Consider the following 25,000-nt stretch of genomic DNA (forward strand, 5'->3'; position numbering starts at 1 on the left):
AGGGTCAACAGTCCAGAGCAATAGAGTGTGTGGGGAAAAAAGTGAAGCAGGCAGGCTGGAATGGGTGGAGAAAAGTGTCAGGTGTGATGTGTGATAGAAGAGTTTCAGCTCAAATGAAAGGAAAGGTTTATAAAACGTGGTGACCAGCAATGTTGTTTGGTCTGGAGACAGTGCCACTGAGGAAAAGACAGGAGGCAGAGCTGGAGGTGGCAGAGATGAAGATGCTGAGGTTCTCTTTGGGAGTATCAGGATGGATAGAATCAGGAATGAGTACATCAGGAGGGACACCACATGTTAGAGGCTTTGGAGATAAAGTCAGAGAAGCCAGACTGAGATGGTTTGGACATGTTCAGAGAAGAGATAGTAAGTATATTGGCAGAAGGATGCTGAGTTTCCAAATGCCAGGCAGGAGGTCTAGAGGAAGACCAAATAGGTTTATGGATGTAGTTAAAGATGACATGAAGGTAGTTGGTGTGAGAGCATAGGATGCAGAGGGCAGGGTTAGATGTAGGTAACTGATTCACTGTGGCGGCCTCTGAAGGGGAAAGCCGAAAGGAAAAGAAGAATGTCATCAAACATGACATTTTGATTAATATAACATTTGTGGAATTTTTATTAATATAACATTTGTGGAATATGAGTTATGGAGCAAAATCCAGCCATTTATCCATCTCGGGGTGCGGCCATTTTGCCACTTGCTGTTGACTGAAGATGACGTCATAGCAGGGTTATTATAATTTTGAAATTTTATTTTCATTTTAGTTTGTTTTATTTCTTTTTGAGTTTTGTTTTTTAAATTTAGTTAGTTTTAATTAGTTTTCATGGTGGTTCTGTTAGTTATATAGACAGCAAGTGGCAAAAATGGCCGCACCCCGAGATGGATAAAAAGTGCTGGATTTTGTACTAACGCAATATTAACCAGAATAGCACATTTAGCTGCATAGAACATATTATTGTCAAGAATTGTTGTGTGTAGACTTCCCCTTTAATTGGCACTGCTTGAGTTCTGCTAACAGGCCTCTTTTCAACATCCTTAGGGATGTGGAAATAGTGGAAGTCGATTTGGACCCGTGCCCAGTGCTGGAAGCTGAGACGGAGGCCGGCACAACCTGCATAGAAGACGTCAAAGAGGCCAGCGTTGCGGGACAAGTGAGGAGCAGCACACTGGACAGCAACCGACCAACCAGCAGCGCTCTTCAGCTCAATAAAGCGTCCGGTCTTAGTCTGGAAGACCCCGTCAAGATGATGGACTCCATACTGAAGGAAAACGGGGCCATCTCGCAGAATATTAACCTTCTGGGCAAGTAAGTTTTTACTGGGGTGGTGTTGCCACATTCATATGCATATGCACTTCAGACATTGATACAATTCAAAATGCTGTGTGTTTTGTTATAATATTTTCAGACTATGATTATCACATCTACACCTACTCATAAATTTTGGTGACAAATCAGTCATGTTTTTTTTGTTTTTTTTACATAAAGTGACGTAATGTTTTGTGCATCTAAGAGAGCAAACGTTTTAACGTGTACACAATAAAAAAAAATATATCAAGTTTCGTTCTAATGTTTTGAGACTATGTAATCATAGTTTAGCAAGTTTGCACATCATAAAACTTACCCTGACAAAGGCTGAAACGCGTAGGCAATTTTTTAATTAAATGGCCATGATAAAATAAAGACCTTTTTTCCCATTAGGCTCATTCCAATGGCTCTGAATACATGTACTTGATTTATATTATTTTTATTAATGTATTTATTTATTTTCATGTTGTCATTATGGTGCGTTGCATGTAGAATTTTTAGGGGAAAAAAGGCTGTAACATAAACTGTGTAGAAAAAGTCAAGCTCTCTGAACACTTTTTTTGATGCACTGTAAATTATGTGGAGTAGATCAGAATCAAACTTGAGCTAATAACATGACAACAACAAACAATTTTAACTAACAAAATCATTAGGGATAGTTATTAGATGGGACCAAGGTTATTTTAGTTAAAACAAAAATTCCAAAAACAATTTCATTAACAAAATAAAATAAAAACGATTTTTTTTTTTTAAACGAAAACTAACTGAAACAACATTTTATGTTTACAAATCTTACTAAAACTATAATTATAGCGAAAAAGTCCTGTTTTAGTCTTCAGTACCATTATTAATTTAATGCATGAGCCTTTGGGGATAATTTTAAATGTGATTTTAAGTTTATTTATTTAACCGGAAAAAGGAGGTTTGAAAGTGTGCCACACAGAAGTGGCGTCATCGAGAAGCAGCCAATAGAAAAGGACCTTCAGATGACGCCACTCCTAGGCGACAATTTTGCGTGCTTGACTTTTGCCTCCAATGGCTCGGCTCACCTGCTTTTTCATTTAACTCAGCCGAAATGCAACACTAAGTAAGAAATTTTTACTTTTTTCATTTTACCATGGTGTTTATTAAATATTGCGCACAAGTAATACATCCATCCATTTTCTTAACCGCTTGTCCTCACAAGGGTCGCGGGGGGCGCTGGAGTCTATCCCAGCTGGCTTTGGGCAGTAGGCAGGATACACCCTGAACTGGTTGCCAGCCATTCGCAGGGCACACAGAGACAAACAACCATCCACACTCACAATCACACCTATGGACAATTTGGAGTGTACAATTAACCTGCCACGCATGTCTTTGGAAGGAATACAATAATACAATAATAATACAAGTAATACACTTTTTAAAAAAGAAAACTAAGACTGAAACTAACTAAAATAAACTAAAACTAAGCATTTTTGAAACAACTAAAACTAATAAAAACTAACAGAACCACCCTGAAAACTAATGAAAACTAACTAAATTTAAAAATACAAAACTCAAAACAAAATCAAAACTAACTCAAATGAAAATGCCAAAACTATAATAACGCTGCATTGGACAGCTCACTGGCTTAGTGAGGAAAAATTTGAAATCTGATTGATTAACAAAACAGTCCCATTGCTAATATCGTGTTTTTTGCATCAGCCAGTCTGATTCCATTGAAATGGTAACACATGAAGGATTTGGACAAAGCTATCGAACATGTACTGGAAGCAGGGCAGCCATAAGAAATACTATGAAATGAAGACACTGGACCGTTGGGAATACATTGATAACATTTTATGGAACTAATATTAAAATTTAGGGCCTAAATGTAAGTTAGTGCTTCTTAAAGTGTTAACTTAGGCAAGCAGAAAATGGATTGCTGTCCCTAACCACTCAACTCTGGAATGTAATCATTATCTCAATTTATACACTTGGCTTTATATTAATGCAATATATAAATATTAGAGATAGGAGGCGATAGGGACATTTTGATGAATATCGGTATCGGCCTTTTTTTAATCTGACGGCAGATATAAGGTAAATCTAAAACCATTTTAATCTCAGGGAGCTATTTATTAAAATTTTCAGTTAACTTTGTAAGAGATGCTGCTGACCCTGGGAACCTTCTGAACCATTTGTTTTTGTTCGACATTAAAACAAAGAAACGTGAACGTTTAAGATTTCAAGTATTTTTTTAAAAAATTGGGGGGGGGGATTACTGATGAAAACTATAGAGAGACTATACTCAAGTTTCCATTTAACTTTTTAAGATGTACTGATAACCTTGGGAGCTCGTTGAACATTTTGTTAGAAATTTAAAAGGATAATTGTCCAAGATAAAAAAATAAAAAAAACATGTCTGTAAAATTGTTCAATAAACATGCTTTAAGACAGAGTCAAGATTGGCATTTGCATTTAAAAAATATATTTTTTTTCTCCTCTTTTTAATGAAAATTTATATCTGCTTCAAATATCGTTTTTTGGGCCTCCTTGACTACTTTTTTTTCTTTTTTCTAATTTTGACCCTTTTCCCACATAAAAACAACATGGATTTTTTTTGGGGGGGTGGGTGTTATCTCATGTTTTTAGTTGTTATAGTGGACCCCAGGATAATATGGCTGTAACGTGTTGTAAACTTACCAAGCTTATATGCAACATTTTAAACATGAACATCATGCAAATCAAATTGTGATTGGTTAGTTAAGATCCATTCATGAACCAGAGGTGTTGACTTCATCCAAATTATGCATTTTATTGGTTTAGACACGCGAATATGTCATGTTCACTGCAACCATCTATGGGTGTTTTTTTTTCTTCTCTTTTTCTTTTGTTTGTAAGTGTGTGAATGTGCATGTGCGGGGTGTGTGTGTTCATATGTGTGAGTGTGTGCTCATTAATTCACCAAAAACCTATTAAAAATCCCATACCGTTCACCTAAACCTAATACTTCAGAATCCAGCTAGAGTTGTGAAGTTGTCAGGAGACCCGAGGAAGGATCAAAGAAAAGTGAAATCCAGCTCCGACCAGACATCGCCTACTACCCACCGGGTTACCAACCAGGCCTCCTTGACTACTAATATTCGGCATCAGTATCGGCCCTGAAAAATCCATATTGGTCTATATTGCTACTGTTTGATGAAAATTGTCTATTGTACTTATGATAAGTAACTTTTTAACTGTTAGATTCTCATGCACTGCATGTGACGTATTGCTTAAAATTAAAATTAAGAAAAGTAAAGCCAACAACAGATTGATTGATTTTTCTTTTATTAATTTTTTTCTTTTATTTATTTTTTTACTCATTAAAAACCTGGCACTTAAACAGGGGTGTGTAGACTTTTTATACCCAATCCACTGTGTTCTAAGGTGCCAGTGATGTTAGCTAACTGACAGTATTAAGTTGGTGAACCAAAGGCACTGTGTTGTTGTCAGTGTGATACAGTCAGCAACACCAGCTGGTGTATTTGTCAATCAGTGAGCACATGACTTTTTACTTTGGAAATACTGTCATCATGCTTTCTAACGATTATGGTAATGTCCCTTTTGGTAGGCTTGAGCTAATGGACTATCTGTACAGCATTGACTGCAGTCTCGAGGATTTTCAGGCCATACTTTATGGGAAACAGGGCATCGACGTTGATACATTTGAGGTAAAATGACACAATTATGCCTTACATACAATAACAATACTTAAAGGGGACGCCAACCCAAAATTTTTCTTTACAATAAGATGTTGTATGCACCCCCACTAGTGTAAACATGTCATTCTGATTAATATTGCTTTTGTGGACTGAATTAAGCAGCAAAATCCACCAATCTCCGGAAGACGGCCATTTTCCCGTCAACTACAAATGACTAAAAATGGGTAGATTTTGCACCTTAATTCATATTCCACAAACACAATATTAATTAGAATGCTTTGTTTTAGGGATCCCGCCGGGTCTTAAAAAGTCTAAAATTCAAACATTTTAATTTTAGGCCTTAATTGTCTTTAAAAAAACACAAAAATTTTCATCCTATATCTAAAATGTAATTTACCCAAGTTTTACATTTTGATATTGGCTCCGTCCATTCCGAGAACTTTCTGTAGAAGGGGAAAAAAAGTGCCTGTTGCGTTGTTGTTCCTACGGTCTGCGTTCGGGAAAACGTCCACACCAAAACCAAAAGGGTGCTTTTGACGGGGTGCGTATTGTAGTCAATGTAGCTCGGCAAATAAAACCCTTCGATCGCCGCAAATGGTTTTAAATCGGGTGGTGGTAGCGGACATTGAGTTTGATGATCTGTGCAGCATCCTTAGCAATTAGTCTTGTATTTGTCTTTATTCATTTTATTAGCAACTTTGATTCGAAGTTAGCACATGACGCTATACCTTCTTCGGCGGTCTATGAAGTACGTCATTATGTGGGTGCGACCCAGTGTGCCACCAAGTGTTCAGACGGAGACACTACAGTCTGTTTGGAAACCGGTTAAATGGGAGCTACTTAAGGCACGCTGTTGTGTTGAATTTTAATTATATCCACTTGCCTTGAAAAAAAACTTGTACAGACACATATTTTGAATGTGACTTTTATGGCCACTAGATATTTTACTTTTATTTCATTTATGTATTTCGTTTTTAAAATTAATTTTATTGTGTATTGATTGTAGAGGGTGTTTGGACACCGGCAAAAATACAAATGGTCCTAGAAATTTGATCAATAAATGTGATGAAATCAACACTTTAATGTATAATATACAATGTTTTAGAGTTATGTTTTACTAATTGTGAATTACTTTATCGCGTATTAGGAATCATTAAAAAAAATTGATTCTCTTATTTTTTTCTCTTATTACAGCTATCTTTTTTGGTTTTTGGTTTTGCCAAGTGATGTCGCGCTTGCGATAATGAAGTGACAAGTTCTGATGATGTGATGTGATGTGCTATGTTGTTTTCATCCCCCAAATTCTGATGTGATATACAGGGCCAGTGCTGGTTCTGGCATGGCCACCACCCCAAAGACTTAACATTGTAACCCTGCATTAGCTAAAACATTATAGTTCAGTGTCGACCACTTGATTGCAATGTTGAAACTTTTTTTTTTTTTGAGAGGAGTTTTGCTGTAGTGGAAGTGGCTGCGATAAGTGAAGCAAAGCAAAGCCCCTCTCTCCAGTGTGCGCAAATGAACCTTCCATGTATACTCCGGCAGTGAAATGCTAGTGAGTAAAGCGAGGCGAAACACTCTCTTCACTTTTGGTATGAAGTAGCATTATATTTAGGTGGCTCAACATGTCCACTACCGCGTACCGTACCTTTCAAGTTTTCGTTTCCACCGAGTTTATGCACTTAGTCAAAATAGTGTGGACAACGTGTTTCTGTAAAATGGATAAATATCAGTTTAAAAATAATTGGCTTGAAAGTACAGAGTTTTCCAGCTGGTTGGAAGAGGTAACAGGTGATAAACACTCTGCTTGTGGCAAGTATGCAACAAAAAAAAAGTTGGGAACTTTAGCGTGAAGCCCCTCGAGTCATACGCGAAAGCCAGAAAGCACCAACTTGCTATGACTTGAAGTTGGTTTAAATTTTTTCTCATAATGGTCTAATAATTTATAATAATAAAAAAAAAAAAGTCAAAAATTTTGCTTGCCGATTTCAGCATGAACCCTGATGTTTACAGCAGAGAGAGTGCATACAACATATTCTTGTAAAGTACATTTTTGGGTTAGGTTTCGAATAGCATCTTGTGTTCTGTGATTTGCTTTAGAAGTTTAGGTTTGAGTTCACTGTTTGATTTCCGCTGTTTCCAGGAGAGTGCATCCTCTAAAGAAATCCCAGCGCAAGTAAATCGGGGCAAGCAGGTGGAAGACAACACAGGTGAGTGAGTCTCCTGCAAGGTTATTGTAGTTTTGGAATTTCCATTATCGTTAAAAGTTTTTATTTCGTTTTGAGTTTTGTTTTTTTAAATGTAGCTTTAATTAGATTTCAGGGCGGCTTTGTTTTGATAATTTTTTGTTTTTTTCAAAAAATGCTTTTTTGTTTCTTTTTTTTTTTTAACCTATAATTGCTAATGTGCAACATTTGCGTGTGTGGGGGGGAAAAATATGTTCTTTAGAAGGTTCTTGAGCACATTTTTGCTAATTTTCACCCGTATCCCATGGTGATCACGAAACAGAAGATATTTCCCACAACCAAGATCTGTGGTGCAACAACAAAAATATTCTAAATTTGAATTTTTAATTACAATAAGTGCAGTGCAACTTCTAAGGTGGATTTGTGACTTGAATTTCTTTTGAAGTATTCAAACGATTACAATGAGTACTATTTTTTTTTTTTTGTGCTGTGCTAAAGTTATAGCATTAACTCATTGATTAATCACAAAAGATGATCACAATCATGTATTAACACCGATTAATCACACAATTAATTTTGACTGCAGAGGATCCTTTAGTTGACACTAGTGGATGGTTACGTTGAAGGTAGTACAAGTTGTGTTTAGGCAATACAGTGTTCCCTCATTTCTTGTGGGTGTTACGTTCCAAAAACTACCCGCGATAATGGAATTATTATTATTAATTAATAAAATTAAAATAGTAATAAAAAACACACACACAACAACAACAAAACAGCTGTTAGAAATGACACTCTTAATTTTAATGATGATGATACGAGGCTGAGAAATCCATTTTGACCGGAAGGCTCGGGAGCGCATTTCTGCCTGCCCGCGTGGGTCTATTTGTCTGGCGGTCTCGGCACGGCAAGCTGGTCGGCAGTCGATCCGCAGCGCATACGCAGCTGGTGTAATATGAACAAGTTGGAAATAGAAACAAATCGGCGAAGCGGATCCGCATTGCACACACGCATGCTGTGTAATCTAGGGGTGAGCCATGGAGCGTTCACTTCCAGGGCCTGAATTTGGGAAACTGTCGGGCCTCTATCTGCAGGACGCGAACATGTGAACGTGAACACGTTAGAAAGGTCTCGTCGAAGACAAATCCGCGGATACCCATATGTCCCTGGTAGGATGTAGGGCTAGGGAGATACGGAAAGACCTTCATGACACTGAGGATTTTCAAAAAGTTACCCCGCCGGCGGTGGTTCCCATCCCGGGTAAAAATCCGGCGTTCGTCGACCCTTTATTTCCGGGACGCAGGACACCGAGGATTTTCAAACAGCCACAACTGGTTCGGGGCCGGACAATCTTAATTTTAATGATGAAGATACGAGGCAGGACACGTAAACCTATTTTGACTGGGACCACATCGCAGCGGCGCCCCCGAAACTCCACTCGAGCGCTTGTGGCCGTGTGTTGAAGACGTCCTCATAACGTTAAATGTCGAAAAAATTAACGCATAACTTGTTCTCTTCAAATTTGGCGGGCAGAATTTTTTTTGATTAAGTGATTAACTCATTCAAACCCTAAAATGTATTAAAAAAAAGTTTTTAATGATTTGTCCCCAAAACGTATTTATGTTTGTTTTGTTATGCTAGAGCATACTTAAGTCTTAGATTGATACAGCTACTGAACTGAAGAGGTCGCTTAAAGCAATAGTAGTTATTAGGTGGCAGCAGAATATAAGAGATCAACCAGGGGAGGCCATGTTGCAACAAGCTCTTTTTGCTAGTATTTTCACCAGGAATGTGAATATTGATGAAACTTAGCTATATTCTAATGCTAATTGCTTAACTCTTTGACTGCCAGACGTTTTCAGAAAAGGGATGCGGTCAGTGCCAGCCGATTTAAGCATTTTGACTGGTCTTTCAAGGTCCACAGAAAATGTTCTGTTTGGACTATGGAAACACACGTACTACCAAATGAAAGATTGGACTTTCATCTTTCATCAGAAAAAAAAGTTTGTTTCTACCTTATTCCGTTCTTTAGTAATCAACAATAGAAAATGGTTAGTTTCACCCGATTTCGCTTGTTTTGGACTCAAATACGGAGAAATCAAGCTTTTAGTGAAACGATATTATTTCATGCATTCTAGTGAATTGTACACTTCTTTTTGTCCATGAATGATGCCACAAACACCTAAATAGTGCTTTACTTCTATAAAACACTACCACCAAGAATGAAAAAGTGTTTTTTGATAGCAAAATACGTTTATTTACATTCAACAGTGTAACAATTTGACAACAATTTGGCAAACTATTTACAAATGTGTGCAACTGTGGTGCTATTTACAAATATGTGGATGTTTCAACGACAGTTTTTGTTTTTGTAACACTCTCCTGCGTGCAAGGAGACGCAACAGCATTTGCACAACAGATTGCCTCTTCGCGTGCTCCACTTTCTTGCAGGCCGTTTTTTCCGGGGAATAGCAAGTATATACTGCAGTGTGTGTTGCCATCAAGTCTAATATCAGGATCATGCTACGGTTACGTTACGGTGGTGTTACGTCTGGCTTCCTCATGTCCTTCAGTTGCTACACCGGGTTGTAAGAGATGTTCTGATCCATTTTATCCACTCCATTCATGGTGGCATCGTAGTCCAGAAACAGTGTCTTCTCCGTGATCAGACTGTACCCGCTCCTCCGATGAATATGCATTGGACTCGGGGTACTCTTCATTGTCCGACAAAATGTCCGCATGTGCAGCTCCGGCGTTAGCAGAGCTAGCCGGTGATGCTTTATGACGTGAGAATAAAGGCCGCGTCCAACTGTGGCGTCCAACTGTGGCGTCAACCTCGGGATTCACCATCACCATCATCATCAATCTGCATTGGTCTCTCCATCGCCCGATCGAATGTCCGATTGTGTAGAAGTACCCGGTCGGTTATTGTGCGCGTTTTCCGGCGGTAGCAGCGCTTGCCGCGCTAGCCGCGCTTAGCCGGTGAGGCTTACTACGTGATCATAACGGTCGCGTCAAGGCTTCCAACTTTGGCGTCAAGCTCGGAGTCATCATCATCGTCGACATCAATGCGCTTTTTAGTATTGATCGATGCTTTCCGTCTTTGAAAAAAATGCTCAAGCGTGAGCTGCTTGCAACCGGTTGCTTGACCAGCCATTGTGGCTTCATCAGCCATTGTCTCCTCAACACTCTAGCTCCGCCTCACGTCTTCTACTGACGCCCACGGTGGGCGGCCCATCCAACCTTGTGCAAAGAGAGTCATCGCTGCCATCTAGGGGCCAAAACGAGTCATTATACTAACCAGATCAGCTTGATACTTTCAGCACAGCTGCCCAAGGCTTTCCTCCACCCGTTTCCCCAAAAAAAACAAAAAAACATAGTGAACGTCTTTTAACGTCCTCGGCGCCCTTCCGTAGGTTTATGCTAAACGTTTTATAACGTTTATGGCGGTCAAAGAGTTAAAAACGGAAACAGTTACAAGTATACTTTTTTTTTTCCAGATGAAAGAAGACACTCTAGTCTTTCTTCTGGTGGTTCCATGTTTTCATAGCAATAGAACACAATATTCTATGGACCTTGCAAAATCAGTCAAAATCCAGTAAAACAGCCGGGTGCGAAAGGGGGTTGCTTCAGTGAAAATGGCTGGGAGTGAAGGATCGCAACACCCAGACAACTGTGCAAAAGTCCTTCTCGCGGCTAATACCGAAATTATTATATTTTAAATCAACCACAAAGGAAAACGAAGGAACCTTTTTTGGTATAATTCTAGTTAGTTGTATAAATATAAAATGTAGTTTCAGTTAGTTTTAAGTTTTTTATGCGTTTCCTTTTTATTTTAGTTTGTTTTTGTTCAATTTGTTATTTCGTTACTTTCGTGAACTAAAATAACCTTGTACTCCTCACATTCAAGCAAGTAAAATACCAAGTAGTATGTTTGCATACATTTTATTATGCCAATCTTCTCAGCTGACCTATACCTTGTTGTGTTTGTGTTCAGACAAGCAATTGATCCAGTACACTTCCTGTCCTCTGATGGCCTTCCTGGATGGCTGCGCTGCCCCCGCAGAAGTGGATCTGGGCGGAGGAAGCAGCACCCAGGCAGAGCTTTCCTCCACCTCGGCGGGCTTTGTTGGGTCTGAGCCTCCGTTGGAGTTGCTGGACAGCAGCGTGGAGTCCAAGCGGTCCGGCCGCAGTTCCCTCATCCGCCTGGAGCCCCTAACGGAGGCCGAAGCCAGCGAAGAGAACCTTTTCTATTTGTGCGAATTGAGTCCGAGCGGCCTTGAGGCCATCTGCCCCGAGATGGATGGAGTGTGAGCGGGGGGGAGGCTGTTTTGTCCCCGCTACATGTGGCATCCCTCTAGCTGCAGTTTGTGCCTTCAACGACACTGAACCGGTTCTGAACTAAAATGAATAAGCTGAATTTGTATCATTACTGTACTTGAAGCTTTGTTGCCGTGTGTCAAAGTTTGAGTTGCAACAGCACACAGCTGTGATATCAGTTTGTTCCATGCAGTCCCACCATTATATTACTTCAGGAAATCTTTTCTGCCATGTGTTAAAGTGTGCATTTTTGAGCTGGGTTGTATGGAAGAGGATTAGGGTTAGTGGGAAAAAAAAAGGTTGGCAGAATTCTGACTTCAATCTCAGAATTCTCACTTTAATTTCAGAATTCTGACTTTTAAGTGAGAATTCTGACTTCAATCTCAGAATTCTCACTTTAATTTCAGAATTCTGACTTTTAAGTGAGAATTCTGACTTTGTGACATAGAGCTATGAACTGTGGCGGGAAATCAAAGTCAGAATTCTGAGATCAAAATCAGAATTATGCGAATAAAGTCAGAATTATGAGAATAAAATGAGAAACCTGCCAACTTTTTTTCCCCCTCCCCCTTTTCACTGGCCCTAATCCTCTTCCGTAGGATTGTTTATGCCTGTTATGTTAAAATATATAAAGGCTGGCACAAACTGTAGCTGGTGTAAATGTGCACATTGCAGTCAGGTCAGAAGACACCAATGTCTTGTACACCGTTATGCGTTCTTTAGCAAATAGACTGTAAATATTTCTATTTATTTTCATTTATTTGTTTTTTTGTTCTTCTCATTGTCTGTCTGTCCACCACATTTCTCATAAAAGAACATTCCTGGTGATAAGCCTCACGGTCAGGCACTCTTCCCTTTTCTTAACTGACAACTGGAACAAAGCTAATTTAATGAGGGACTATAATACTAACCTGTCACAAAACAAGCTGTATTGTTAATATGGCATTGTCATTGTTCATGTTTAACAGTACAGGACTCTGTTAAAGGAGGTGTGTTGTATGCGATTTGAGATCCAATATTAGAGCTGCATCTTAAATTTCACTTAACATTTGGATGTTCACTGTCACGACTTATCAATTTAACGGTTTTATATGTGAATGCTGTTAAAGCATGTGAGCAGCATCGTAATGCCGTTGGAGCACTCTGATTGAATGTACTGATAAGTTTCGATCTTTATAATATGCACTAGTCATTGCAATATTAGCAAAGCTGATATAAAAGTCATGTCAATGTGTGTAAAAAATAATATACTGCATCTATGATCTTTTTTGTTTTTGTTTCATCATACATACTGTATACTGATTTGTGTTGTTTATTCAGATCTAATGAGAGGGTTCACCAGATTTGTATCTAATGAAACCCAATGATGCTTGGCTAAAGCTACTCTGACGGCTATCAAGTCACTGCAGCAAAAACAAATAAACACCCCTATGAAGAGTATAGCAGTGACTAAAAGCAAAGTTGTTTCGCAACAGAAATGTTGGACAGTTTCAAAAATGAACATTCGTCCAAAAGACAGACTTTGAATACAGCTCTTTTATCGGATCTCATAAGTTTGTTTGAAGTTGAATGTGTTACCTGTTGACTTCAGGAGTTGGTATTAACTTGAAATATAAATTTGTCCTAGTTGTGTTGGAAGAAACCAGAGACTTGTTAAGCTTTCATGCAATGTTGGGGACTGCTTGTGTTTGGCAAAGCGGACCAGCTGTCTGTTAAGACACTAAAGTCCAGTTTTCAACATGGGATCAAAATGAAACTTCATGTCTCATCACTGTTTTAAAGGTATGCTTGACTCATTGAGCCATTTCAGCAATAAAAAAGTTAATATTCTGTCCAGAAGGAATTTAAAAAAAATTCATGTACAATTATTATTTTTATTTTGCACTCACATACACATACAAACAAGGTCTCCCAGGCGGGGAAGTGAACCCACGCCAGCCTGCATTGTAGGCAAGTGACGGTACCACTCCACCACCTGGAGCCCTTTTCATGTACAATTAATACATTTTAAAACAAATTTTTCCACTTGCTGACGATTGAAGAAGACATCACCTGTGCCGAGGAAGTAGGTAACGACCAATCATGGCTCACCTATTTTCTGGGTTTGGTCAGCAAACTGAGACATGATAGGTGGTGTCATCTTCAGTTGACAGGCAAGTGGAAAAAATCATTTTAAAAAGTATTCAATGTACGTGAAAAATAACGTTATCAAATTCATTCGGGACAAATAAACTTTTACTGCTAAAAAAAATGGCTCAATGAGTCAAGTATCCCTTTAAAAGAGCCTGCATCCTGATTTAATTTCTTCTATAAACATCTGTTCCATCACATGTCTGTTGTTACAAAGTCTCACAGTCAAAGTCTGGTGAAAAGTCAAGTGTATTACAGTACTTCATTTTTCCATGTCAGCTTATTTTATTAAATCAGTTTCATTACACGTAACATTTAAAAAGTCATGTTTGAATAAAAGCAGAGGTTAAAACCATAATACAATACAGGTGGCAGTGTGTGGAATTAATGAACACCAAAACCTTCAAAAGTTGAAAGTCAAAAGGCAGAGCTATTCACATCCAACAGAATCAGGAATGCATCGTGTGTGTTTGAAAGGCAGGAAAGCAATGGATGAGAAGTGACCTCCTACTTGGCGTCAGTGCCATTTGCAGACCTGCTTATCTCCACAACACAGTTTGTCAGTGGGTGACATGCTAGTATGAAAGACCATATGGACAAAATTATTGGGACACAAATTTTTTATTCACTCGCAGCCATTTTTACTGAAGCAACCCCCCTTCGCTCCTGGCTGTTTTACTGGATTTGTACAGATTTTGCAAGGCCCACAGAATGTTGTGTTCTATTGCTATAAAACATGGAACATACCAAGAGAAAGATTAGAGTATCTTCTTTCATCAGGAAAAAAAAGTATATTTGTATCCGTTTCCGTTTTGCAGCAATTAGCATTAGAATATAGCTAAGTTTCATCATTATTCACAAACCTGTTGAAAACACTGGCAAAAAGAGCTTGTTGCAACATGGCCCTGGTTGATCTCTTACACTCTGCTGCTACCTGCGGGCCTTTTTTTGTAATAACTACCATTGCTTTAGGCAACCTCTTCAGTTCAGAAGCTGTTCAAAGCCTTCTGTATGCTCTAGCATAACAAAAACAGTATAAATCATTTTTTTAATAGTCATCCATTGCCAAAAATATATTTATAGTTTTTTTTATGCTAGAGCATACAGAGGGCATTTTTGGGTTTGAATTAGTTAAATATAACCACTTGTGTGCGTCCAAACCCCAAGTCATTCTTCTGCATAATATTTCAGATGATGTACTTTGTGGGAACTGTTTGGAAAATGTTTTTTCTTCCAGCATGACAGGAGAAAGTTCACGCTTTCATTTGTCCATATAATGTACAGTAATGTCCACTGATTACATCCCATCAAATTCTTTTTAAAGGAAAAATCATGCAACAGTTTTAATTGAACACACTAGAAAATATATAGTACAGGTAATGTATTTACAATAGGAACTACAACACTGCTTATGAGTCACAGTAACAAGCAAACGGGACTAGGCAGCAGTTAAAGGTGGAACACAGCAAAAATCCAAAAGCATAAATAAAATTCCATCTACCAAACAGCCAAGTTGATCCTAATGCAGCCACCTACACTTTATGAGATTTGCAGAAACAAAACATAGGCGAAGCAGAGAATCGCTACGTATGTGCGAGCGGTGGGGACAATGACTGTTTCAGTCAAAGTCTCTGTTGACCAGGACCAGTGGAGCCACCAGAGTCCACACATAGAGAGCGATGCAGATCCAGCTGGAGGAGACCTTTACCCACACAGACGGCCACTTGCTAGTCATCGCCTCGTAGTTGGAGTCGGGGCTGCAGTGAGAACAATTAATCGCATGACTTCAATAGCTAACTCCAGATTAATCGCAAATGTTATATCTGTTCTAAATGTACAATAAGATATTTTTTCATACTCTTGTTAACAAAAAAGTGAGGGAAAATATTAAACTAATAAAAATATGGATGCATCTTTTAGTCATTGATACAATAATTTCATAATTCATAAAATTGAGTTAAATAAAAAGATATACTTTACTGTAAAAAACAAGTGTGATTGATTTGTGTTGCCACGAGACGGCATAGTTGCATTTGTAAGACATTGGTGACAGCGCAGTGCATTTTTCTTTTCATATTAAGAGCTACAGTATCTAGTCTTTAACATGAAGTAACTGCACATTTTTAAATTTGTAAAATACAATTTGACCCCAGTCTTCACAAATATACGCATTATTATTAAATTTATTTCTGCAAAATTTTGACAGACGTGACTACTGCATTGCGACTGAAAGTACAGGCTTTCCAAGTAAGGTCATTAATCATTCATTAATGATTTTGAAAAAAATGGTGGCGTTAAAGGAACTTTAAACCAACTCAAAATAAACACACTAATTTTGACACCTCTATTTACTTCGTATTTTGGCCTAGTGTAATTGCCATAGTTAGCGAGCAAATATAGCCGGACTTCTGCACGTGCACGCCCTGAGATCGTGTAATAGCATTTTCTTAACGATGAAATGTGCATGTAGTGCTTCTCCAGTCTTGTCTGTGGCATTTTCGCCATACAGACAGAAAATAACGCGACGTTGTCATTGAGAAATCAATGTACAGTGTTCCATTGTTTTCTGCTGGGGTTAGGTTCCAAAAAATATCCGCAATAAATGAAATCCGCAAAGTAGTTTTAGCTTTATGTTTTAGATTTATTATGAATGTTTTAAGGCTCTAAAACCCCTCACCACACAGTTTATACAGTTTTCTAATTGAGGCATTTACATTTTCTCACGTTTCTCTCTTCAAACATTCTCAATGTTCAAACCTTCATAAATGTTATAAAATAGGTACATTACTGTAAAAAATTGCATGTAAGATTGCACTTAGAAAAATCCGCGAAACAGCGAGGTCGCGAAAAGTGAACCGCGTTATTGCGAGGGAACACTGTATTCAAATTAGGCGGCCTTAGCGAGTGGCAATGTAAGATGGCCGCCAGTGGCTTCACCTCTCGCTATAGTAAGCGTCATTGTTATGCTGCATTTGAAGAAAGTGGAAAGTCGGACTTTTCCCCACTTCAAACCAGGAAGTGTGTACGTACGGGTACTTGAACTCGGAAACCCCACTTGGGAAGTTGAAAAAATAAAAAAGTAACCCGACTTCACTGTGATGACACTAGATAGCTTTCTTCATTCATAACTATTCAACATAGCATCACGTAACACAACATATGTGACAGTATGCCGCTATCTTCCTGCATGAAATCATACGGTGAACTACTGAACTGTATGGAATGCTTATGAAATAATATAAATACATAAATAGAGCAAAATTACGAGAAGGTGTTCTAAGGATCAAAACAAAAAACAATTGATCACTATCCGCCATTTTGGTCGTTTACTTTCGCCTCAAACGCTTTCAGGTGGGAACTGGGAAAAGCCAACTTGAACAAGTCCGACAAGCCCTTCCTCGAATGCAACATTAGTCCATTCATATAGTCAGTAATTGTGACGCATGTCTTCGTTGGAAATAAATGCTACCGGTGCCACCAGTTGCTCGGGGTTTTAATGACGGTGTGTCAAAACAGAGTTTAATGCTGAAGGAAACAAAATATTGTCTCTCCAAAGCACCATTTTGAATGGACTTCCGCCGCCGAAGAGTGACGTTGCTCACGAAGAATAAGTCACAGCAAATAAATTATAAATAAATACAAGAATTTGAATACACAGTTCGTTTTGAACCGGGCCAATGGCGGTCAATGCCAGCCATTCCAGACCCACTTTCTGTCTTTCAAGAAAATGGGTGTGGCTTGACTGACTACTTTTAGCAGGGATCAACGATTACCGATGCCAGGCATTGTATCGGACCGATGCATATTTCAAGGTTTCAGTACTTGCAACGGCGGCTGATTCGTGGCCATTTTACAATAAGGAGCTAGAAATGAGAAAAATTGAAAATTGCCTTTAATTTTATGCAATTTTAAAAATAAATGTTATATTGGGATACAAAGTATAGGTCTTTCTTTAAAATTATCTAATTGTTTTGTGGTAACGATACTACTCAAGAATTGAGTACTCGTACTGGTATCGGTCTGGAAATAAACATCCCTACGTTTTAGTATTAGATTTAGTTTATTATTTTTTCCTTTCTTTTTTCCCCCTGAGTTTAATGTTTTTATCTAATAGATGAAGTGTTTGTCACAGCAGATAAAAAAGATCACTATTATATAATAGAGGAAACTACAATTGTCAAAAGACTGTTTGCTCTTCTGTACGGATGTACAGAAGGACAAACAGATTAATTTATTCAAGATTGATTCATTTAAAATGAACCCTGAAATCTCTAGTATATGAATTGACAACGACGAAAACTAAGGATACTTTTTTCCCTATAATTACAGTCAGTTTTACAAACGTAAAATGTAGTATGTTAGTTTTTTGTTCAAGCGTTTGATTTTTTTCCTCAATTATACTTATTTTGTAAGTTTTCCTTATAATAACCTTTAGAGATGTTTAATACCACTTTTTTAGACTGATACCAGTACGAATACTCAACTTTTGACTAGTCACCGATTAGGGGTGGGGGAAATTTCCGATTCTTAGATGCATCGTGATTCAGAGTCTAATTTAAAAGCACGTTCACGTGACTACCTATACATTTCAATATATAATTTTTCCTTAAAATTGCATGAAATTAATGTCAATTTTCTATTCTTCTAATTTCTAATATGTAGTTGACTGAAATGGCCACATCATCCGCTGTCACGAGTACTGATACCATTCCTGAAATAAGGCCTGATATTGGCCTGATACCAATACCTGGTAACGGTACTCGCCCATTTGCAACAATTTGTCCAGTCGCCCTTTCGTCTGCGATTTCTAGCCATTCCCCGCTGCTTACCTGTACCAATTAGTAAGCGTCATCATGATGTAGAGCGACGCCAGGAACAACATGAAATGGAAGAAGGAATAGGAATAGGTGACTCCATCCTTCTCGTTGTCCACAGCACGGTTCGTCCCGCCACCCTCCTCAAAGCTCTCAGCCTGTGGCCCGTCTTCGATCAGGGCGGATTCGTCGTTCGTCAGAGTCAGTTTGTTCACCTGGGCGTTGGATGAGTTACGAATACTGCGGGACGAGAGAGAGAGACGGTGGCAGTCACACAAAAATAGATGAGCGTTGCGCCAATTTTAAAAGCTCCCTTACCTCGAGTACAGGACACACATGAGGAAGAGCATCAATCCCACAATGCCCTGCGCGTCCCACCACTGGACCGCATGGCCCTGAGGTGAGGGGGTGGTGACATTCAGGCCGATGATTCCCAGAAGGCTCGGGTTGCATGTCCTATCTGTGAGAGCAGAAGTGGGTTTACGAGTAAGGGAAACCTGACTCCTTGCTTGTAATGATTTGTTGTTTGATTTTAACCTTGGCTGCCAATATTATAGAACACATACAACATTATATTGATATTAGGGCCAGACCGATTAATCGGCCGCCAATTATAATCGACCGATTATTGGCCTTCAAACACTGGCCAAAACAATCGGCCAATTGGACCAAACGGCAGATTATTTTCCCCTTAAAACGTTATAGAAGAAAAACTAATTTTCCGACGCTGTAAAAGTACCCTGAATGCACCATTTTGCATGCGTAGCATTAGCTACTAGCAAGTGTGTAGCCTATGTTATTCTGGTTATTCCGTTGTCCCCCAAGCTGTTTAAATTTTAAGCTGTTTAATGACACCCCAGTTGGAGTTAACTGTAAAACCAAACACACAACGTTAAGAATTACATCCGCTGTCAATGGCAGAGGTACGTGGTGGCCAGGGGTGGATCCTGGATAGTCAACAATATTGTCAATGCCTACTAAATAATTGATATCTTATGAATCCTCTCGTGAATTTCGCTGTTCGATTTTCTTTTCTACTTATTGTGTACAGGTCAGTAACTGACATTTGCCTTATTGCCGCCAAGTGGCAGAAAGCGCTATTGTAACTGAGTAACTCATTGACTATTGTAGCAGCTCCAATGCATTGAATTCACAACATATTATTTTATGCAGCCCACTAGTCGACATTCGCAGGTCGGCATGCGAACGGTATGGCTGCATGGTTAAGAACCACTTATTTAGACATTTCAGGTATGAACTTACGGCCACCCCCTATATGAGTCATGGTTTCACCCTGGCCACCCCAATGAAAAATTTCTGGCTACGCCCTTGGCCTCTGTATATTTAAATACAAAACATGCTTTGTTTTTAAAACATCGCAAGCCTAGTGCTAATGAAAAAGCAAAGGGAGGATCCCATTAAAATGCTAACAATAAGTTAGCATCAACTTCGGGAGTGTTTTTCCTTCAAATAACGAATATTCACACACAAATACTGTGGGAACACATACCCGCGAGTAACATTACGCAAAGGCACAAATTATTCCCAATGTGTGAAAAACGAGTTATTTTAATAGAATTCAATCGTAACTTTGTTCTGTACACCACACTGCCCCCAAGAGGCCAAAACGCACAGGAACAGTGAGTATTTCTTCCATTTTTTCTGTTGCTATTATTTTAGTTTATTCTATTTTTATTTCACTTTATTGTTTTAATTTGTCATTGTCCTTTCTTGACGTTTCAAGAATTCAAAGACTTTCTTTTCTCAAAATTCAAGGATGCAAACATCCAAGGATTTTTTTTGTGGTCTTAACACACATTTCCACACGAAATACAATCCCCGAAGTCCCAGGTTAGCCCAGTAAGTCTTAAGACTTGTGAAAATAACACAAGATAAAAATAGAAAAGGTTGATACTTTACAGCAGTTGTAAACAAGTAAGAATGGTTTTATTATTGATGCATAAATCTATAGAATAACCTTGTATACGTCCTTAAATTTGTTGATAAGGTCATACTATGGACTTGTCATTCAAAGCAGAGAACCTCAATAGCGAAAGTTTGTGCGTAAGTGACACCCATTGAAAAGAAATTGGGGAGGGGGTAATTCTATGCAATATTTATATTTTTAAATCATCAGCAGATTAATCAGTAATCAGTATTTTTTTCCTGCCAAAAACAGGTATCGACATCGGCCTAAAAAAATGCACATCGGTTGGACCCTAATTGATATGTAAATTAATTTGTGCTACAGCTCTTACCAGGTTCATTAGTCATTGCGGACCAGGTCAAGTACATAGTGTACAGGGTCACCAGGGAGGACTGCAGTAGGCCAGACCTGGGCTGGGACTCCTTTACTCACAAGCACAAAACAGGCATCAGTTAAGAAAAACAAGTTTTGAAATTTTCATTTTCGTTTAGTTTTCATTTAGTTTTTGAGTTGTTGTTTTTTGATTTAGCTAGTTTTCAGGGCGGTTCTGTTAGTTTTTATTAGTTTTAGTAATTCAAAAAAATTATTAGTTTCAGTATTAGTTTTTGTTTCAGGGTTCTTGCAGGAATCACTAAGTAAAATTTTAGACCTTTATTAGACCTTTTTAGACCATTATGAGAAAAACCAAGACCAACTTCGCTTCCAGCCAAGTTAGCTTATGACACCGGCAACTCTAAGTTTCAACGCCTGTCCCCTCTCACTCAACATGAAGATTAAATTAACACTTCTTGCGGTACCTACAAAATAAAAGCATATACATATTCCAGCTGTCAAGGCAGCTTTATTATGACAACAGCAGCGCACGCATGTTGCTTCTTTTCTCAGAATGGACGGAGCGGATGTAAATTTTAAGACTCGAGTACAGTAATTTCTGGACTACGACGCGCACCTGACTATAAGCCGCGCTAACTAAATTTGGGGACTACAACACTTATAAACCGCATCCCACTGTTAGCCGCAGGTGTTTTAATGTTACTTAATGTTTATTTTGCATAATGAGGGTGCAAATTGTCTCACTCTGGTTCTGTCTCTCCTACTGTATTTGGGCTCACTTGGTTTGTTTTGCTCTGCTTGACGCTCTTGCGCTTCCTTTACAGTGCGCCCCCTTGTGATCTGATGGATAAGATGCACCTTTGTATTAGCCGCAGGGTTGAATGCAAGTGGAAAAAAAAGTAGTGGCTTGTAGTCCAGAAATAACTGTAAATAACATTTTAGACCTGGGAAGAAAATATGGTTGTTTTTTTAAGACATTTAAGGGCTAAAATTTAAGTTTCAGAATTTTTGACTTTTTCAGACTTTTGTAGACCCTGCAGGAACACATTTCTTACCTAGTGTTGCATTTCAGCCGAGTTAAATGAAAAAGCAGGCGAGCAGAGCCATTGGAGGCAAAAGTCAAGCACGCAAAATTGTCACACATTTAAACGTCCGGTTAATATCAAAATACATACACTTAAAATCACATTTAAAATCAACCCGAAAGGCTCATGTATTAAATGAATTCCCAAAGATTAAAAACGATGGACGTAGGGAAAATTCCCTATAATTTTAGTTAGTTTCGTAAATGTAACATGTAGCTTCAGTTAGTTTTTTTTTTAGTATTTTTTTTTTTTTAAGCATTCTCGTTTTTATTTTATTTCATTAACGAAAATGTTTTTTTAAATTTTAGTTTTACTTATTTTGTTAGGCTTCGTTAACTAAAATAACCTTTATACTGCCAAAGTGAAGATTTAAATTGGGTTAGTGTTGTCACTATATATATATTTTAGAATCGATTAATCTATCGATTATTCAATCGATTCATCGACTAATCGGATTTATTTGAATTTTGCATTTAAGTGTATTATAAAAGCATTTTTCCCTAATTGCTTTATTTTGATTACTTTGTTTAACCAGTGATTGGTGTTTATTTCGTACTTCGTATATATATATATTTTTTTTTAACAACTATATATATATATATATATATATATATATATATATATATATATATATATATATATATATATATATATATATATATATATATATATAGTTGTTTAAAAAAAAAAGTGGATTGATGTTGTACTATGTTATGTACTTCTGTCATTGTTTTCCAAAGTAATAGATATTTGCAAATGTCTTATTTTGATTAAACAAAGAAGACAATCAGTCTTCTTTGTTTCTGAAGGGCTATGGAAATCAGTGAACAATTATGCTTAAATCAGAGGATTTGGACAATTTTAAATAAAAAAATGGCTCCAAACGATTACGTCATTATTAAAATAGTTGTCGATTAGTTTTGATAATCGATTACTACTTTGACAGCTCTACCCGTGATTATTACCTGGATCTGAGGCAGGACGGAAATTACAGATGCTCCGAGGCAGAGCAACATGTTGATGCTGATGAAGACCTTGTTCTCAGTGCATCCATCAGAGTGGGTGTAATAGACGTAGAACAGGACCACGGCCACCAGAGACAGCACGTAGTTGAGTGCAGTGACAGACAGCAGGGCTGCAAACATACCAGAAAGTCACCAGACATCCATACAGAAGGAGCAATCTAAGAGCTACTTGACAGAGGTCCATACCTGCATACCAGCAGCGTGAATTGCCCTCCTCCATCTTCTCCACCCAGGACTCGTTCCAGGAATGGGCAAAGTCAATAAGTAAAACCAGCTGGATGAGGATGAAGCAGAATGCACCCGCCATACCGATGTAAAACCACACTGCAGAAAACAGGATCAGAAAACGTAAAGTAGGGTTTTCCAAATTTAGCGTCAAGACACAAATTGAGTCGTGAGTCCAATTGTCACAGTAAAATGCTTTCAGATATGCCCTCATATATTGCTCGGATTTTATTGTAGTTCCAGCATGCATACAATTTCCTGGGAAAAGGCCCTTGTTTCTTATACTAAATTAAAGTGGAAGTCAAAAATATTCTTTGCAATTAACTCTTTGACTGCCAGATGATGACATTACCGAATGAACAATACTGAGCCCTTAACTCTTTGACTGCCAAGCATTTTCAGAAAAGAGGATATGTGGGTGACAGCTGATTTAAGCATTTTGACTGATCTTTCAAGGTCCACAGAAAATTGTGTTTGGACTATGGAAACATAGATACTACCAAATGAAAGATTGAACTCTCATCTTTCATCAGAAAAAAAAGTTTGTTTCTACCTTATTCCGTTCTTCAGTAATCAACAATAGAAAATGGTTAGTTTCACCCAAATGCTCTTGTTTTGGACCAAAATACGGAGAAATCAAGCTTTTAGTGAAACAATATTATTTCATGCACTCTAGTGAATTTGACACTTTTTTTTTCCCATGAATGATGCCACAAACATCTTAACAGTGCTTTACTTATGTAAAACACTACCACCAACAATGAAAATGTGTTTTTTGATAGCAAAATACGTTTATTTACATTCAACAGTGTAACAATTTGACACAACAATTTAGCAAACTATTTACAAATGTGTGCAACTGTGGTACTATTTACAATTATGTGGATGTTTCAACTAGTTTTTCTTTTTGTGTAACACTCCCCTGCGTGCAAGGAGACGCAACAGGATTTGCACAACAGATTAGTTTCACTGCGATTGCCCCTTTGCGTGCAGACGCTACACTTTCTTGACGGCCGTTTTTTCCGGGGAATAGCAAGTATATACTGCAGTGTGTGTTTGGCCATGTTGCCATCAAGTCTACTATCAGGATCATGATACGGTTACGTTACGGTGGTGTTACGTCTGGCTTCCTCATGTCCTTCAGTTCCTATACCGGGTGGTAGATGTTCTGATCCATCTTATCCACTCCATTCATGGTGGCATCGTAGTCCAGAACCAGTGTCTTCTCCGTGATCAGACTGTACCCGCTCCACCGATGAATATGCATTGGACTCTGGGTACTCTTCATCGTCCGATTGAACGTCCGCCTGTGCTCGGTTGTGCTCCGCGTTTTCCGGCGTTAGCATCGCTAGCCGGTGAGGCTTTATGACGTGATCATAGCCGCCGCATCAACGCTTCCAACTTCGGCATCAACCTCGGCAGTCACCATCATCATCATGGTCGACATCAATGTGCTCTTTAGTATTAGTCAATGCTTTTCGACTACTCTTCATCGTCCGATTGAACGTCCGCTTGTGCAGAAGTGCTCCTTTTCCGCCGTTAGCATCGCTAGCCGGTGAGGCTTTACGAAAGGATCATAGCCGCCGCGTCAACGCTTCCAACTTCGGCGTCAAGCTCGGGGTCACCATCATCATCATCGTCGTCGTCATCAATGCGCTGTTTAGCATTAGTCGATGAATGAAAAATGCTCAAGCGTGAGCTGCTTGCAACCGGTCGCCATTTTTGCTTCATCAGCCATTGTCCCCTTAACACTCTAGCTCCGCCTCACGTCTTCTACTGACGCCCACCCAATCTTGTCCAAAGAGAGTCATCGCTGCCATCTAGCGGCCAAAACTAGTCATTATACTAACTAGATCTGCTTGATACTTTCAGCACAGCTGGCCAAGGCTTTCCTCCACCCGCTTCCAAAAAAAAACAGTGAACGTCTTTTAACGTCTTTGGCGCCCCTCCGTAGGATTTTACTAAACGTTATTTAACGTTGTTGGC

The 25,000-nt window shown here is 38.6% G+C and overlaps 2 protein-coding genes across 2 annotated transcripts in view; one reads left to right on the forward strand and one right to left on the reverse strand.

Annotated features, from left to right (window-relative positions):
• The window catches only part of LOC147155051 (heat shock factor protein 2-like), a gene marked incomplete at its 5' end in the record, with an annotated part of 15,433 nt that extends 1,465 nt beyond the window's left edge, over positions 1 to 13,968 (forward strand). The window contains 4 exons of the mRNA XM_086066724.1: positions 1,038 to 1,304; positions 4,882 to 4,981; positions 7,116 to 7,182; positions 11,153 to 13,968. Of these exons, the coding sequence (XP_085922850.1) occupies positions 1,038 to 1,304; positions 4,882 to 4,981; positions 7,116 to 7,182; positions 11,153 to 11,469 (751 nt within the window). The remainder of the gene's footprint in view (positions 1 to 1,037; positions 1,305 to 4,881; positions 4,982 to 7,115; positions 7,183 to 11,152) is intronic.
• The window catches only part of LOC147155052 (serine incorporator 1-like), a 12,853-nt gene continuing 1,719 nt past the window's right edge, over positions 13,867 to 25,000 (reverse strand). The window contains exons 2-7 of the mRNA XM_086066723.1: positions 22,976 to 23,113; positions 22,730 to 22,899; positions 20,678 to 20,768; positions 18,738 to 18,879; positions 18,435 to 18,659; positions 13,867 to 15,362 (exon numbers count right to left, since the gene is read on the reverse strand). Of these exons, the coding sequence (XP_085922849.1) occupies positions 15,224 to 15,362; positions 18,435 to 18,659; positions 18,738 to 18,879; positions 20,678 to 20,768; positions 22,730 to 22,899; positions 22,976 to 23,096 (888 nt within the window). The 5' untranslated portion in view covers positions 23,097 to 23,113 and the 3' untranslated portion in view covers positions 13,867 to 15,223. The remainder of the gene's footprint in view (positions 15,363 to 18,434; positions 18,660 to 18,737; positions 18,880 to 20,677; positions 20,769 to 22,729; positions 22,900 to 22,975; positions 23,114 to 25,000) is intronic.

This window comes from Leptonotus elevatus, unplaced genomic scaffold (assembly GCF_054856555.1).
Source record: "Leptonotus elevatus isolate MCC_2025b unplaced genomic scaffold, RoL_Lele_1.0 HiC_scaffold_174, whole genome shotgun sequence".
Lineage (NCBI taxonomy): Eukaryota > Metazoa > Chordata > Actinopteri > Syngnathiformes > Syngnathidae > Leptonotus > Leptonotus elevatus.